Here is a 17,220-nt window from a genome sequence, read left to right as displayed (position 1 = left end):
TTAATTACTAGATGAGTTTGTTTATAAATTTGTTTGTAAAATAGCAAAAGGCCTTCTGATAGGATCATCTGGTATTTAACTACCGTTGAACACGAGTTTATGGTCACACTGGAAAGAACCGCTAATGTTAATTTGCAAACACATGTCTTAAGAAAAAAGAAGTATTGTATGGTGATCGTGAGAAACTTGTCAAATATGAGGATGCGTCAAAAACTAGCCTGCTGGCAGCAAATTCTGACCACGTTGGGAACGAGTTCCATGTCAGAGCAGGAATGGAATACAATTTTCAAAGGGTTCCTTGATAGCTGGCTAAATCCCTACTGTATCCAAACCAGCTGCGTAAGAACTCTGCACATTTTAGCCGAGGACCACTCGCTTATTTGTTTCTAATCAATCAACAGGATCCTAGCATACCTCTAAGACGAGAGTTCTTGGTCAGACCGAGAAAAGCGCTGCAGGGAAACCAGACGGGATCGGTGGCCACAATTCCAGAGTCCGCTGTTTTCCTGGAACCCACCAGTTCCACAAAATTTCCTCCGTGTGAAGCTTCAAGTTCCATAAAGTCCCGTGATACCGTAGTAAATTCAACAGGTTGTGATTCTGGTAATAGAGAAAGATCTTCAAGTGTTTCGAATAAAAATTCTACGTATAAAAATCCTGGTGAATCCGAATATGCTAAAATCTGGAAACAGGGCAAAAGGCATTCGACTGTCAGTTCCTACAAAGCTGGAATTTCCAAGCGCAGAGATTCTAAGCGGCGCCCACGTACATGTGAACCTGTCGGCAAAAGCCGAGAATCAAGTGTTTGTGCTCGCAATGAATATGTTTTCAAGTGTAGAGAGGCATCGCCTCATGCTCCAGACTTAAGTACCATCAAGACGAAAGATCCATGTGCTTCTCCAGATGTTCTTGTCTTAAATCCCAAGAACATTGCGTCCAAGTCAACACAACGTCGAAATTCATTTGGTCCCACACAAGATTACAAAGCTTCTTCAGACAAAATAATCAAGCGTCGAAACACGTGTGTTCCCACAGGTACTCCCCAATATTTAAAACTAAAAACCGGCAAGGGACATAGTTCAGGCGACAAACATAAGCCATCTATGCGCGGCAACGAGTCAAAGGAATCAAGCGACGACTGCGATGACCAACTGCCGCTTTCAAAGTGGTTGCTAAAGATAAATCGCGATAAACCAAAAGCCCTTGATCTGCCCCACAAGATAGAGTTGACTCATAAATTTTGCAGTCCTGCACCAGAGCAAGTAAAGCGAAAAAGAGGACGGCCCACAAATAATAAAAAAGCACAGCCTCCAAAGGAGCCATCATTAAAAACTAACTTCACCGGGCAGGGTAAGCATTCAGCAGAGCTCCTAACTATAAAACCAAAAAGCGAGACGACTCAAGCAAAGCAACTGCGAAATTTTGGTCAAAAACAGCCCAAACAGCAGAAACAGAGGCTTAAAGCGCCACATCAGAAAAAAACAACGTCGCTTCAGTTGCAAAAACTTTTAAAGACAAAGGGAAAGCAATGCATGCACGAAAAGATCAGTCAGCAGGCCAAAAACTTCCATAAAGCATCTGGACAGCAGAAGCCATCGACATCTCAAGTCCATAGGAACACACCGCCAAACAAAATGAGGAACAATGGTGTAAAATCAGTAAGCAGTTTAATGGTATTTACGTTACCTAACAACTTCCTTTTGTTACCGCAGATAAGCGCCAAAACGTTGATGCCAGCCCACATGCCACAGACTGCGATCAACTTGAAATGCTCAGAAATTGATGGACCCGTTGAGAAGGATTTGGGCCAAAAGATCGATTGTACATACGGGAGTCCTAACTATCGCTACGATGTGCTTTATGAGCACAACTACAATATGTTTGGCGATGAGGATAACTTCCGGAGAGCACAAGACTACGCACCAAACAAAATGGATGTGGATCAGCCACTGGTTGACGCTATTAAATTATCTAGTCCCGTGGGCGGTGAAGGGGCCAGCGTCGAGTTAAAACATGATGACGTCTATGACATACCAATGGAGATATTTCGTGAGGTGGAGGAGATTGATCGGTGTCTGGAGAACTTAAATAATAAAACACCCAGCGAGATCGATACCCAGATAGTCCATACCAGCGATTTCTTCGAGAATCTGACGAGACCATCGACAGCAGAGGTAGACAAATCCGATTTAATGGACTTACTTATGGGAGGAAATGAAGAGCTGGATTACGAGGACGACGATGACGATGTGCTCTCGATGGCTGCCTCCTGGGATGGACTCGACGATGAGATTTTGACTGAGCTCGAACCGATCGAGAAAGCGGCGGAGCAGATACTCAAACCCGAGCCTTCCACAGAAACACTTAAGTCAATCAAAAAAGAAGATGCTCACCAAATTCAAAAAAAAAAATCGTTTCGAATTCCAAAACTAAATGCTGAAGATCTGAAGACACAGCCCTCCGTGATGCGATCCCTCTACGAAATGGAGGAGTTAGAAAAGAATTGCAAGGTGGCTGTGCCGTCTTCACTAGCGGATCCCCCGTTTGCTGAATCCAATCGCAAGCAGCGCGACGAAGCAACCGCTGCTCGACGGTCCAGAGAAATATTGCCAGTATTTGCTCCACCATATCGAGTAGAACCAGAATCGTGCACCAACAGCCCACAGTTTATACCACAAGTACCCATTCCCACGTCAGGCTCCAACCTAGAAGGTGTTAATTGGATTGAAGAAGTTTTTGGGATTAGGTGCATGCAAAGCGTGGACAACAGATGCATCTCTTTCAATTGCGATCATACAATGAGCAGTTTGGGCGAAGTTCAGAGACGTTTGTTCAGGATGGACGAGGACACCCTGGTAAACCTCTACCGACAGACGATACGAAGCATTTTCCTGTTTCAGACCTACTACACCTCGTTTGTAGACATTTTTGAATTTCGCCGCCTGTGGAAGCATCTGCTAATCATGCTGGCCGACTGCCGGTTGTACAAAAGCATTTCAGCTCCCCTACTGGTACACGCTTATGAAGCCCTCTATAAGTGCGGCATGCAGAAAGAGGCTGTGAAATGCATTATGGAGTATGTGTGGTTGCCATGCAAAGCGCATAAATATCGCGATTTTATGCTCATGACGCTAAATATTCTGTGCAACGCCAACTGGGACGATTATTGCGATAAGCTCATGAAGCTGGACCAGGATTATAACTTTGAGATACCCCAAAAAAACTTGATCACCATACTTAAATCTTCCGTAGACCGCTCTGATAAATTTTCAAACGCCCTTAAGTTGATCACCCTACATCCAAATTCTATTTGTACCAACGAAACTATTATGTCGATTCTAAGCAGCACATCGAAAAGCTACAGACAGAATGAAAGTACGAGCGCAAGTCAAGGGCCGCCAGGAGCGGATTCTGGTCCTTCCTCAATTATTACAACATCTGTTGCCGTTCAGCCGTGTCCACCATTAAGAAGACACTCCACAGTTGCTAATTTTAGACATTCGCCAATAGCCGCGTATAACTCAAATGAGAACTATAGTTTTCATTTTTCCAATGAATATTCGAACAATAAACAATAAAAAATACCTTGACTAAGCAAATTAAATGAATGGAAAATATCTGCTTTGACATTTATCATAATCTCTTCATTTCCCTTGATAAACACCAATCTCAATGAAGTTATCAAATGATTATTCCTATATGATTTTTACAAATATTTTGTATTATCGAAACTATCAATAAACTTCAGTATTCAGTATTACTTTCTATTAAAAACTTTTATTATATTATTGTTAGAGTAGCACTAATTAAAATCGACACTTTTTACAGACTTTTATACAGATTCGACCTATCTTTTCTGCTTGCCCTTGCTCCAGTTTTTTTTGCCAAAACTCTTTCTTCCACCACCCACAGGCTTGTGGGAGCCGCCAACGGCGCTCATCGGTTTAATGCGTTTGCGGGCGCCCGTGAAGTTCTCCGAGTCATCGTGGATGTCCCCGCCCCTCTTGTGTCCTTTGACACCCTTTGTATCTTCCAAATCCTTAAGCTCCAGTTTTGCGGTGCGCTGTGCCTCGGCCACTCGCTCTTGAAGGGCCATCACCTCATCCTCCTCGCACTTATACAGTGGTAGTTGCTTCCCCAACAGATGTTCGATGCGCTGATACAACTCAATGTCGTACTGGCTCACGAGGGTGATGGCTTTGCCGGAGCGACCAGCTCTTGCTGTTCTTCCCACGCGGTGGATGTAGTCTTTGCTGTGTGTTGGTATGTCAAAATTGACGACAACATCCACATGAGGAATGTCCAGGCCGCGGGAGGCCACGTCTGTCGAAATGAGAATTGACCGATTTTTGGCCTTGAATTTGTTTAAAGCAGCCAGTCGCTTGTTTTGCGACATTTGACCGTGCAGCGGAATAGCAGCCAATCCCAACGCACGAAGCATCAATGCTGTTTTAACCGTGTTATTGCAGGTGCTGCAAAATATCATGAAACTGTTGCCTGCCAGATCATTAAGGATATGAACCAAATACACATCCTTGTATTTAACAGGGATAAACAAATATGATTGCTGCAGCTGCTCAACCGTCTGATACTTGTTAGACACCTCTACCTTAACGGGATCCTTGAGGGAGGCGCGCTGCAGTTTCTTTACCTTTTTGGTCATAGTCGCACTGAACAGAAAGGTTCGTCGTTCACGTGGCAATACTTTTAGGATCTTGTCAAGTTCCACCTCAAAATCCATGTTGAGAATACGATCCGCCTCGTCCATGACCAAGTATTTAATAGCTTTAAGGTTAAAGCCTTTCATGTTTTCTAGGTGATCAACCAAGCGACCCGGTGTGGCAATAATAATATGTGGCTTTTTGGCCAATTGAAGGCCCTGGGCTACCATGTCCATGCCGCCGACAACCACGCAGCACTTTATGCCAATCCCGCTACCTGGAAAAACAGAGCTAGCATGAGTTCAGCAGATTTAAATTTACGAATACTATAAATGGAAGTTTTTACTCAGAGGTAGTGACGAATAAGAAAATAATAATTTCATGTTTTCGTTGATAAACAAAATCAAAACAGTTTTAACATCACTGCAAAGTACAAGCAAATAAATTATGCGAAAACTCACCAAGGGCCTCAAACTGCTCGCCAATTTGAAAGGCCAGTTCCCTCGTGGGAGTTAACACGAGGGCAAAATACCGCTGCGGATTCTCGAGAAGGGTATGTAAAATGGGTAGAGCGAAGGCTCCCGTCTTGCCGGAACCGGTCTCCGCCAGACCAATAACATCCTTGCCCTGTAACGCTACCGGAATGGCCTCACGTTGGATCTTTGAAGGAGACCTCCACTTTAATTCGTCACATGCTTGACACAAAGTCTCATTGAGACCCTTCGAAAAATTATGTGAGCATTAGAATGAATTTGAACGTGATTTAGAAGTAAGGCTCATACGAGATCTTTCCAGGTTAGCTTCTGATCCTCGGCTGTGTCGTCCTCCCGGTCGGAGCCTTTAGATGGATCATATTCGCCATTTTGTGCCTCCTCTTCATAATCGTTATCTGCGACTTCCTCTTCATCTTCCTGCTCCTCCTCACTACTAAGATCCTCCTCTTCGCCACTGGTTTGCAATTGGGTTTGTTCGTCCTCTGAAGTTTCCGACATTTTGTTACATGAGTTTCACCAAATTTCACGATACGGATATTACCAGTTTCTGCACGTGGTCGAAATGAAAGAGATTGGGACGGTAAAATGGAAATAGTTAATTACTTACGATTGTATCGATATAATTGCGTTTTTGAAGCACTACAGATACTTGGTATACATGTTAGTTTCGATAGCTAATTTTTGGAAATAGCTCATGCACACTGCCTCTTAATAATACTTGTAGACTTGTTAAATATCGGAAACAAAATTGTGATATTGTAGTGAAAATCATTATACAAAAATCGTTATTTTATAATGTTTGGTAATAGATATCAGATTAATATTAATAAAAACGTCAATTACGCTCAACGCATAAAAATTGTAAAGTATTTAAATGCTTTCAAACTAAATTGCTTCATTGCCATCTAATAATGTTGTTGCAGTTTTTAAGATATAATTTAAGTCCTTTCAAAAAATTTAATGCGTCCTTGTTTATTTTAATTTTTGCTTTCTTAGGAATTTAAAATATTAAATATAAGAATAAATAGTTCTAATAGTTAAACTGCCCTGTACATATTTTGTTGTCTATTTTTATCAACTTGATGACGTTTTGAAGAAGAATATTGGTACTAGTGCCCAAAACAAATTATGCGATTTACGATATTCCTTACCCAATACTAGTTTAATTTATTTAAAAATCGATTAGCGGCAATATCAAAAACGATGCAGAACCGTCACAACTAACTAGGTTGCCGAGTTTTTCAACACTTGCTTGCCACAATCACAGAATCAGGCGATGGTCACCCTCCTTCGATTATTAGTCTGAACCTATCGGAGCCTATCGTTCTTCAATATCGGGTCCTATCATATAAAATATTGATTAAATTTACGCAAATACAAAATTTTCTTGTTCCGATGCAAAGTAAGCCCCAAAATTAATGTAAAAAGGGGTATATAAGGGAATAACTTGTGCGTTGCAGAGACCATACCAAATCATCACTTATCAGTTAATTTGTGACTATCCGGTTGAAAAGTGAAAACGCCTACTAAAGAGAAACTTAAACCTATTGAAAGCGAGTAAAGGGACGATCAAACATTACATCTTGTGTCCATTGAGATCGCTTAATACTTTTGCAAATGCTTTACAGGTAAACCATAAAAATCCATTGTGAAAATTTGTGGGGGTGGTGGTGGATACTTAATAGGAGATAGACGTAGTAAAGAGAGCGGCGAAAAGAGTGAGCAGCGAAAGAGCGTGTATTTGATGTGTACTCAAAAGAGGCCGAAAAGAGCGCACTAATACACACACATACGGAACAAGGACGATAAAGAGGTAGAGCTTTCTCTGGAAACTAGGATAAAGTGTTTGCCCAATATGAACCCGGCGGTTGATGCGTGGGCGGTGACCCCGAGGGAGCGTTTGAAGTACCAGGAACAGTTCAAGGCACTCCAGCCGCAGGCAGGATTCGTTACCGGCGCTCAGGCCAAAGGATTCTTTCTGCAGTCTCAGCTGCCGCCACTGATCCTTGGCCAAATCTGGTATGTATATGACGCCCCATGAATCATCTAACGATAAGAGTTTTAATTCTTACTCATTTCCTTATCTCCAGGGCTCTGGCGGACACCGATTCCGACGGCAAGATGAACATCAATGAGTTCAGCATAGCTTGCAAGCTTATCAACCTCAAGCTGCGCGGCATGGACGTGCCCAAGGTCCTGCCTCCCAGCTTACTGACGTCCCTTTCCGGCGATGCCCAGAACACTCCCTCGTTGACGCCACGTGGCTCCACAAGCTCCATGAGCCCTTTGGATCCACTCAAGGGAATGGGTCCGGCAGTCGCCACAGTTGTTCCCGCTCCTGTTGTGGCTCCTCCGGTGGCTGCGGCTGCTGTCATCTCACCACCCGGAGTCTCAGTGCCTCCTGGCCCCACACCACCCTCCAGCAATCCACCTAGTCGCCACATGTCCATTTCGGAGCGGGCGCCCTCCATCGAGTCTGTGTAAGCATCACTTAGAATTAAAATTCAATCTATGATTTAATACTAATATTATTAATTTAATTTTAGAATTTAATGACTAATTTTCTTAGATAAAAAACAGATCAGCAAAAACAAATGCATCTGCTCTTAACTCCTCAATTAATTTCTATCCTTTTAGAAACCAAGGAGAATGGGCCGTTCAAGCTGGGCAGAAGCGCAAATACACGCAGGTGTTCAATGCCAATGATCGCACCCGATCTGGTTACTTAACTGGATCCCAGGCACGCGGCGTTCTTGTACAGAGCAAGCTACCTCAGGTCACGCTGGCCCAAATCTGGACGCTGTCTGACATCGACGGCGATGGACGGTTGAACTGCGACGAGTTTATTCTTGCTATGTTTCTGTGCGAGAAAGCCATGGCTGGTGAGAAAATTCCGGTTACCCTTCCCCAAGACTGGGTACCGCCGAACTTGCGCAAGATAAAATCGCGGCCGGGATCGGTCTCTGGAATGGTGTCCCGTCCTGGCTCACAGCCGGCCTCCCGACACGCATCTGTGTCGTCCCAGGGCGGAGTGGGAGTCGTCGATGCTGACCCGACAGCCGGACTACCTGGACAAAGTAAGTGCTTAATTAACTCCTTTGCCAAACATGTTGTTTATAGTCCATTTATAAACACATGTGATTTCGCGTTCCCCAGCTTCCTTCGAAGACAAGCGTAAGGAGAACTATGTTAAGGGTCAAGCTGAGTTGGATCGTAGGCGCAAAATCATGGAGGACCAGCAGCGTAAGGAGCGGGAAGAAAGAGAGCGAAAGGAGCGTGAAGAGGCTGATAAGCGTGAAAAGGCTCGTTTGGAGGCTGAGCGTAAGCAGCAGGAGGAACTGGAGCGACAGCTTCAACGCCAGCGAGAAATTGAGATGGAGAAGGAGGAGCAGCGCAAGCGGGAACTGGAGGCTAAGGAGGCGGCCAGAAAGTGAGGACATTAATCTTGCTTTGAGCGACAATAAATTCATAAATTTTCTATTGCACCAGGGAGCTGGAGAAGCAGCGCCAGCAGGAATGGGAGCAGGCTAGAATTGCTGAAATGAACGCACAGAAGGAGAAGGAACAAGAGCGTGTTCTTAAGCAGAAGGCACACAACACCCAGCTAAATGTGGAGCTGAGCACACTAAATGAAAAAGTATTATTCGGTTATAACTAACTTGCTTGACTGGCTTATCTAACTAAAGCGGCTTATTACAGATCAAAGAACTTTCGCAGAGAATTTGCGACACTCGCGCTGGCGTGACAAACGTAAAGACAGTAATCGACGGGATGCGCACCCAGCGCGACACTTCCATGTCTGAAATGTCGCAGCTAAAAGCACGCATTAAGGAGCAGAACGCCAAACTGCTTCAACTCACCCAGGAGAGGGCAAAGTGGGATGCCAAGAGCAAGGCCAGCGGTGCTGCCTTGGGAGGGGAGAATGCGCAGCAGGAGCAACTGAATGCAGCATTCGCCCACAAGCAGGTGAGCTTCGGCATATCCGACAAGTTTTAGTTTTAAACGACAAGTTTAGTTTGGCGTGTGGATCTCCATAATATTATTTTCTTTAAACATGTATTCCTTTTTTAACAGTTAATTATCAAGCAAATAAAGGACAAAGTCGAGAATATAAGTAAAGAGATTGAGTCAAAGAAGGAGGACATCAACACTAATGATGAACAGATGTCTGAGCTCAAGGCCGAGCTTTCCGCCCTAATCACAAAGTGCGAAGATCTCTACAAGGAATACGATGTGCAGCGCACCTCAGTGCTGGAATTGAAGTACAATAAAAAGAACGAGAGCAGCGTAACCTCTGCCTGGGACACAGGCACTTCCAGTGCTTGGGGGGAAACGGATACGACAGCAGGCGACCCTTATGCAGTGGTGAGCAATGACATCTCCGCACTGGCAGCTCCAGATGTGGACTTAAGTGGACCGGCCCCAGAGGGATTCGTGAAATATCAAGCAGTATACGAGTTCAACGCTCGCAACGCCGAAGAGATTACTTTCGTGCCTGGTGACATTATTTTGGTTCCATTGGAGCAGAACGCTGAGCCGGGCTGGTTGGCTGGCGAGATAAATGGCCACACCGGCTGGTTCCCTGAATCCTATGTGGAGAAACTAGAAGTCGGTGAAGTTGCTCCTGTAGCCGCTGTCGAACCCCCGGTTGATGCTCAAGGGGCTACCGTGGCTGACACCTACAATGACAATATCAATACCACCTCGGTTTCAGCAGGTTCCGTAGATCCGACTGCCACAGGCGATGTCGAGTATTACATAGCCGCATATCCTTATGAGTCCGCCGAGGAGGGCGATTTGAGCTTTGGTGCCGGTGAGATGGTCATGGTCATCAAGAAGGAGGGCGAGTGGTGGACAGGTACCATTGGTAATCGCACGGGCATGTTCCCCTCAAACTATGTCCAGAAGGCAGACGTGGGCACAGCGAGCACAGCCGCTGCAGAACCGGTAGAATCTATAGACCAGGTAAGTGGATAGCTAGTCAGTAATATAGTTTAGTGTGGAGCCATTTGCTTTTTAAATTGATGGGAATTAAAATGAAGAATTCTAAGAATACTAAGTTCAAATCGTGTACATTTTCCATTATATTAAAACGTAACCGACATTATTCATATTATCTATGTTCAAAAGAGATATATTAATGTAGTTTCCCTAAGTCCTGAGTCGTGTCTAACCGTTGCCCTCATGTTCATCTACTAATCCAATGCTTTTCATGTGCTGTGCTTTTTGCCACCGTTGTAACACTTGCACTGACCCAGGAGACGACGCTAAACGGTAACGCTGCCTACACCGCTGCTCCCGTGGAGGTACATGAGCAGCTTTACCAGCCGCTGCCTGTTCAGGAGCCCAGCGAGCAGCCGATTTCAAGCCCAGGCGTTGGCGCTGAGGATGCGCACGAAGATCTCGACACTGAAGTTTCCCAGATCAATACACAGTCCAAAACACAAAGCAGCGAGCCTGCCGAGAGCTACAGCCGACCCATGTCACGCACCTCTTCCATGACACCCGTAAATAGTTGACACAGCCCGTTACCATTTCATTAATAGTTTCATTTAATTAACCCGCATTTTTTTCGTAATAATTTACAGGGAATGAGGGCCAAGCGGTCTGAGATTGCACAAGTAATCGCACCCTATGAGGCAACCAGCACAGAACAGCTTTCCCTGACGAGAGGCCAGTTAATAATGATCCGCAAGAAGACGGACTCCGGCTGGTGGGAAGGTGAGTTGCAAGCAAAGGGCCGCCGGCGGCAGATCGGATGGTTCCCAGCCACCTATGTAAAAGTTCTCCAAGGCGGCCGCAACAGCGGTCGAAATACTCCAGTTTCCGGAAGTCGTATAGAGATGACTGAGCAAATCCTGGGTTGGTTTTGGAATATTCGAAATATGTATTATTTGATTTTAACTAAATCGTTTTTTCGATACAGACAAGGTCATTGCTCTCTATCCGTACAAAGCACAAAATGATGACGAGCTGTCGTTTGATAAAGACGATATCATTAGCGTTCTGGGTCGGGATGAGCCAGAGTGGTGGCGTGGCGAGCTGAATGGCCTTTCCGGTCTTTTCCCAAGCAATTATGTGGGACCATTCGTGACGTCCGGTAAGCCAGCGAAAGCTAATGGCATCACCAAGCAGTGAATCTCACCTGCCGATCTAGCTCTCTGCGTAGCTCAGCTCTCTAGTTACCACATTCCGTAGACATATTACGTTATTTGTACTATTATGTTCGAATTATCAATGCCAATAAGTTCTCGCCTTTCGCTATAGAATTTGTTTATTTGTTGCAATATTCCCAAATTGTATCTAATTGTTAATTGTGATTATTTAGTTTTTAGATTTACTCCTAAGTTTATCCCTAGCGACTTCTTTTTCGTTTAGCTAATTTCTAGTGTCAATTTATTTATGTATTTATTCAGTCTGCTTAATTATATTTTGTATTTTAATATTTGTATTTTGTACATAAATTAAAAGAATTAAATGCAATTTCAATCTTAATTGCCAACAGGAAACGTATAACGAGGCCTCGGTTTTGGCCTCTAAGCGGCGGCAAGCACTTGCTTACAAAAATACCGATAAAGAACCTACATGATCCCTTGGGAATTGGGTTAACTTAAGATCAGCAGCATCAATATCCTCCGTAACTACCTAGCCGGAATTCGTACAGTATTTTAGAAAGCCTTAGAAGTTGGCTTCTTTCATTGTTCAACCTGAAAGATTATTCATAATGTTTATCCTATTCGGAGTAAAATTCCCTTAACTTGATAGAATTAGTAACCAGATCTCCTCTGAAATCATTTATAGAATCCTTTCACGTTCGTAACAAATCAAACGTAAAATACAACCGAATTCTAGTAAATCACATTTTAAAGGGTTTATATAATAATCTGCATATGGAAACTAGATATACATAAGGATATCAAATGATACTTGGAATTTCGTTGTATGTAGTTGTGTTTATCGATCAAATCCCGAATATTCAGCAGTTTTTTTTCTCCGAATGCTATACAAATACGCAAATAGTATCTATAACGATGGTTTTCTGTGTTTTCATATATTATCCGAATGTAATTGTATATACTTAAAGTATTAATACCAAAAGAGGGAGTTAATATAATTGTTAACTAAATATTAAGCATGATGACCATTTACTTATATCATTATAAAGACATCAAGATTAATGGAAAAAACGGGAAATATATTTGTAATAGCTTAACTTCAGTTTAAATTTTAAAATAACATACTTGATTTAATGACTAAGTTAAGTGCTTGTCTCAACTGCCATAACTGTATTAATTAACCGTGTGTTGTCTCATTGATAAATGTTACATTTGTTTGCAATGTAAAAGTTAAGTATGTACAAAATCCACACATAGTTCTTTCAACCCGATGGGATTGATAGTCGGATATTATAGAGAGTCACGTTATGCTGTTCGAATTATTCTATGCTAGTTACATTTAGTCTATTTAACAAATCACCCACATGTATCTAAGCTATCCCGTACATATGAAGAAATACTATCGAATGCCTTTCAAAAATGATAACCAAACAGTCACCATACATGGACTAACTTAATCGTAACTTGTTATTGCATACCACGACTACTTATGCGTCTATAACTATATTAAATGAAAACAGAGTAAAGAATCGTTATGAGCCCCGCACGGCTGCGATCAGTTGGTGCCATAATCCCAACTGATCGGCGGCTGGGTGGGGAACTTCTACAGGCATAAACACATTTTTATGTAGAAAATGTTGGGTTGTTTAATTCCACATATATATTGTACTAATAACTTTGAATGAACCACAAAGGAATCATATACAGCATATATACAGAAAATACTACAATTTCTTTAGAAAAATCAAAGCAAAAATGTTAATTGAGATATTCGTACATTCCGCGTCCCGCATATACACTCCTGCATACATATAATGCTCATACATATAAGGGTATTTGTTTAATCGTTACTAAAGTTTGTTATTGTAAACAATGCTTAAGCGGAATTACTGACGAGGCGCAATCCCGATCAAATACATCAGCACACTCACCTACACTAGGAATCACTTTAAACGCGAAATGGTGACCATCGATATATTTACCTATATACAAGCTGAGCTGTGGAGAACTTAAAGAAATCTTCTACAGACACACAATGCATTCGAGTAAATATAACGTGAATTCTTCTAGAAAAACAAAACAAAAAAATACCATAAAGCATTGAAAGATATCAGTTTCAAAGATACACAAAAATAAAATGAAAGGAGCAAAAATATTAAATTAAAATATGAAAATAACAAATTACACATACTTGGTGCAATAAATGTATAAAAGAAATTCAAACAGAATGCTTTCGTTTTTGTATTTGTCAATTAAATTAATTAAAAGGTTTATTATATTCGTTAGAGTATGTAACAAGTAAAAGGAGTTCCCATATTCAGGATCTCTAGAGTCTAGACCAGTTGATATGACTAGTCCGTCTATCCGACCACCTGTCGAGATTTTGGCACCTATGGGAGCTAGCAGTAGATTAGGAATGTAGTTTCAAGTAACGCCTTCGCAGCGCAGGCTTGTTTTACACTAGTGTAACGCACTCTTAAGACAAACGCCCATTACGGTGAGGAATGGCTGACGCTCATGTTCTTAAAATATTCGTAAATCTGTAAATGTTATTTTGTTTAGATCACGAAGATTTAGATCTTATCTACGTACCAAACATGTTCAATCGGCATTAAAAGCCTTCCACAATACACCTAAAAGGTAATTGAAAAGAGCCGTTTGCAGCACTCGATCTCTGCCTGCTACAGCACTTGCTTTCTCTTTTGCATAATCCTAGCTGAGTAACATACCCGTTACCCATACCCTATAGCGTCCTTTTGTTAAAAAAGTAGATTGAATTCATTGATTGCAATTGCGAACTAAATGGTCTGTACACCCGATTAATGCATTTAAAAGAGTACTCGTAATATTAATGCCTGTTAACCCATAGAGATCGGGCCAGATCAAGCTGCCGGTGATAGAACATCCAAAGGAATGCAGCGGTTATGGCAACAGTGGCGCGGATGTTACACCGACCAGGGTTATAGGAACGATGTATCCAACAAAAAGCTGAAAGGCACTATTCAAGCGGTACACATAACAAAGCGGCGGGATGACCAACTTATGGGATGTGCCTATGTTCGGTTTAAGTGCAATGAGCTGTTGGCGAAGTCTATACTTCAGCAAAATGGGCATCAATTGGTAGGCAAAACAGTGGTGGTCGACTGGCAGCCAGAAATGCCGAAAAAACGATTTGGTCCGTGGCGTTGCTGGTGAAACAAAACACACCTATACAACTTTCTTTAGGTCATAAATTGCACGCGTCGGCTTAGTTTGTTTTGCTTTCCTCAATAATTTTATTTTTAGTAAAATTTTCTTATAAATTATTTAAAATCAGTTTAACAATTTACAATTCTTTGTTTAGGTTTTGCATCGAGTGTTTTTACTACATTTTTGTTTATCTTGCGCTAAAAATATTTATTTATGGTATTTAAGTATGCACATTTAGGGCCCATGTTATGAAAATTGCAAACACGTTCTCGATTTAGTCAGGAATTGAATTCAATATTAGTTTCCTTAAGCATTTATGAGCGAGCGTCCATAATAAAAAGTGTTTACACCACAATTAATGTTGACTTTGAAATTCAGTGGAAAAATTTATTTTTACAATGAAACCCTGCTCATATTTTAACACAGCTCTGACTTTAAGGTTTTCCCTCTAATGATTTCTTTCAAAATGACAATTTCCAAGAGTCAGCTTATCTGGTAGCTGCTTATTGTCTTACTGATAAAAACAAAATGTGAAAAACTATGAAAACAAATTCTGATTTGATTTGGCCAAAGGCATTCTTATATAGAACCTAATGGGATTACAAACTACTAAGTTTACAGGTATGTAGATGATTAATCAAAGGTTCGTACTATGCGTCTTGCCCGTGAGTTTGAAAATATATATATTTATTTTGTGTGAATCGTAGTAGGTAGGTATGTGTTCCATTTCCACTCTCTCGTTAGCAGTCCACGCAAGTATAGCTAGGTAGGTAGGTTCCAGAATATGTCCCATTCTGGATATCGGCTACTGTGCTCTCAGTTGGCTCAGTGTGTCCAGTTTGGTCTGGTAATTAGAGTTCGTTCTTCTAATACATCTTCAAATCTACGTCAGCATAGTAAATCTATTTGTTTCAACTATTCCTAGTCTTTACGTGGGTTTTTGAGCACGTTTATATCCTTTATGCTTGGTAAGCTCAATCCTAGTTATGCAGTCAAGTTTCACACAGACGCTCTTGCGAAACTCTCTTTCGTTCAAACATGATCCATTGGGCATTTTAACGTTATTGTTCGTAAATGTTTACAAAAATAATTTTAAATTACATAGCTCTGTCCGTTTTCCTGTCCACACCAGTTACTTTACTTGTGTATATTTCATACATAGAGTAAGTTAAAATTTTGATGAACTGTCTCTGCGAAGTAATTTCAACAAGATGTGAGATCTCATAGAAAAGTTAATAGAAAATCGGTTGTTTAGATAACATGTATTAAAGCCGTCTATTCAGCACCGTTTCCGACTCATACAGTTTCAGAGGTTATTGCTGTTTCCAAAACAGTTTCGAAATACTCCTAAACTTTATTTATAGTGATGAATGATGCAAGTTTAGTAACAGTTCCAGCTGAGAACAACTTTACTGCATTATTTTTAGTACTAACTCTGCGGTTATTTAGAAATTAATTGCTTAAAACTCTAATAACTAAGGCTAAAATGGAACCAAACTCAGCATTATAGAACTAAGTACGCGCTTAAGTACTGTATGCAACACATACTCGCGATGTGATTTTCAGTTAGTAAATTTTTCTGAATTACAAGTAAAGAAATAAACTTTAGTTGTAAGCTTAACATGAACTTTGGCTACGCTGTGTTAATTATTAAACAATTTGTTTTCTTGCGTGTTATTTTGGAACACATCAACTGAAGTTACTAAATTATTTTTTTGATATATATGTTTGTGGAACAAATAACAATTAATTGGGACTAAACACAAAATGGAAGTTAAATATCTGAAAAAGCGACTGAAACGACCAAGAAGAAATGAATTAAGATATTTAAATCTGGTGTTATATACAATTTTTGCTACTCTCTTATCTAAGCATTTGTCCGATTTATGTGTTAATATAATTATAAAGCTTTTTGTTATAAACCTTTTTTTGAAACTATTTTTTTTTTCCACTTTTTCGCTTATGAACTAGGTCATTTAATTGTGTGCTTAGGAGTTAGTTAATAGAACATCTCGTACGGGAAGAGACGCAGCCGCAAACTTTTTGAATTGTGAGTTGGTGGTGCTGAGACCGATGGCCCGTCATCCTCCAGATCGTCCTCCACGTCGCCATCCGTGCTTGATACTCAAATGATGCTTTCGTCGTTGTTGCGGGTAAGCCTAATGCTAGTCGTGGTGGTAGTGGCGGTGTTGGCTTCTGATCCGGATCCTGGACTAGATCCCGATCTTCTGCCCGAGGCCGGTGTTGTAAAAGTGGTGACCACAATGTTTTCGTCATCGTAGGAATCAAAGTCCTCGTCCTCATCATCATTCTCATCGGAGTCGGTTTCGGAATCCTCGTAGTCCAACAGCGCCTTGGTCACCTGGTTTTTCCGGCCCGCTTGACTCACGCCAGCCCCGCCAACCGCACCGGCGTTCATGCGACGGATCTGGGCACGAGGCGTGTTGGATGGGCGTGGCAGGAGCGGTTCCCTGCCGCTCATTCGCATTAAAAGCTCACTGTTCGCTCCACCAGCTGTGGACAATGGTGCTCCCTCCCATTCATCCGAGTCCGCCGGCTCACACAAGGACTTGGAGTGTCCATGCTGGTACGACGACTCCTCTGGTATTGTGTCTCTGTTGGTGGAGGTGTCGTGTGGAGTGTGCGGTGGTTGGTGGTCGATGGTGGGATGATGTGAAAAGAAGGCGAAGAAAGTTAATGTTAAAGTTGTGATAAATTTTGGCCAAGGATTTATTTTGTTTTGGGTATTCGTATGGGTGA

General features: G+C 41.8%; 4 protein-coding genes across 35 annotated transcripts in view; 2 read left to right on the top strand and 2 right to left on the bottom strand.

Moving 5' to 3' along the window:
• Positions 1-101: 101 nt before the first annotated feature.
• On the top strand, positions 102-3,604 carry LOC120457778 (protein deadlock). 3 transcript variants are annotated; one of them, XM_044006713.1, is made up of 3 exons: positions 102-339; positions 402-1,658; positions 1,713-3,604. In XM_044006713.1, the coding sequence occupies exons 1-3, from the start codon at positions 169-171 to the stop codon at positions 3,576-3,578; spliced, it is 3,294 nt and encodes a 1,097-aa protein (XP_043862648.1). In that variant the 5' UTR covers positions 102-168; the 3' UTR covers positions 3,579-3,604. The 3 variants fall into 3 exon arrangements, with proteins under 3 accessions (XP_043862648.1, XP_043862647.1, XP_043862649.1); XM_044006714.1 differs by having other exon boundaries at positions 103-339; positions 402-1,649; XM_044006712.1 differs by having other exon boundaries at positions 402-3,604.
• Positions 3,605-3,757: 153 nt separating this feature from the next.
• LOC120457735 (probable ATP-dependent RNA helicase DDX47) lies at positions 3,758-5,781 on the bottom strand. 2 transcript variants are annotated; one of them, XM_039645235.2, is made up of 4 exons: positions 5,763-5,781; positions 5,444-5,702; positions 5,123-5,381; positions 3,758-4,938 (listed from the first exon to the last, which is right to left on the bottom strand). In XM_039645235.2, exons 2-4 carry the CDS (start codon positions 5,651-5,653, stop codon positions 3,848-3,850), a joined length of 1,560 nt encoding a protein of 519 aa, XP_039501169.2. In that variant the 5' UTR covers positions 5,654-5,702; positions 5,763-5,781; the 3' UTR covers positions 3,758-3,847. The 2 variants fall into 2 exon arrangements, with proteins under 2 accessions (XP_039501169.2, XP_043862650.1); XM_044006715.1 differs by lacking the exon at positions 5,763-5,781 and having other exon boundaries at positions 5,444-5,750.
• Positions 5,782-6,415: 634 nt separating this feature from the next.
• On the top strand, positions 6,416-15,786 carry LOC120457747 (intersectin-1). 5 transcript variants are annotated; one of them, XM_044006803.1, is made up of 12 exons: positions 6,417-6,557; positions 6,616-7,174; positions 7,246-7,635; positions 7,793-8,232; positions 8,312-8,585; positions 8,645-8,792; positions 8,855-9,121; positions 9,230-10,120; positions 10,414-10,662; positions 10,744-11,017; positions 11,082-11,255; positions 14,141-15,786. In XM_044006803.1, the coding sequence occupies exons 2-12, from the start codon at positions 7,011-7,013 to the stop codon at positions 14,464-14,466; spliced, it is 3,597 nt and encodes a 1,198-aa protein (XP_043862738.1). In that variant the 5' UTR covers positions 6,417-6,557; positions 6,616-7,010; the 3' UTR covers positions 14,467-15,786. The 5 variants fall into 5 exon arrangements, with proteins under 5 accessions (XP_043862739.1, XP_043862738.1, XP_043862741.1 ...); XM_044006806.1 differs by lacking the exon at positions 14,141-15,786 and adding an exon at positions 11,661-13,460 and having other exon boundaries at positions 6,418-6,557; XM_039645246.2 differs by having other exon boundaries at positions 6,443-6,557; positions 6,784-7,174.
• LOC120457750 (sodium/hydrogen exchanger 3) overlaps positions 15,777-17,220 on the bottom strand; it is a 29,120-nt gene continuing 27,676 nt past the window's right edge. For 24 of the 25 annotated variants that reach the window (XM_044006775.1, XM_044006784.1, XM_044006773.1 and 21 more), the window contains one exon: positions 15,777-17,075. In XM_044006775.1, coding sequence (XP_043862710.1) covers positions 16,586-17,075 — 490 coding nt within the window. In that variant the 3' untranslated portion in view covers positions 15,777-16,585. The remainder of the gene's footprint in view (positions 17,076-17,220) is intronic. The other variant, XR_006356539.1, reaches the window with a different exon arrangement.

The sequence above is a fragment of the Drosophila santomea genome, unplaced genomic scaffold (genome assembly GCF_016746245.2).
Source record: "Drosophila santomea strain STO CAGO 1482 unplaced genomic scaffold, Prin_Dsan_1.1 Segkk79_quiver_pilon_misjoin1_scaf, whole genome shotgun sequence".
In the NCBI taxonomy this organism is placed as follows: Eukaryota; Metazoa; Arthropoda; class Insecta; order Diptera; family Drosophilidae; genus Drosophila; species Drosophila santomea.
Note: the sequence above shows the minus strand (reverse complement) of the source record. Positions and strands in the feature narration are given on the sequence as shown.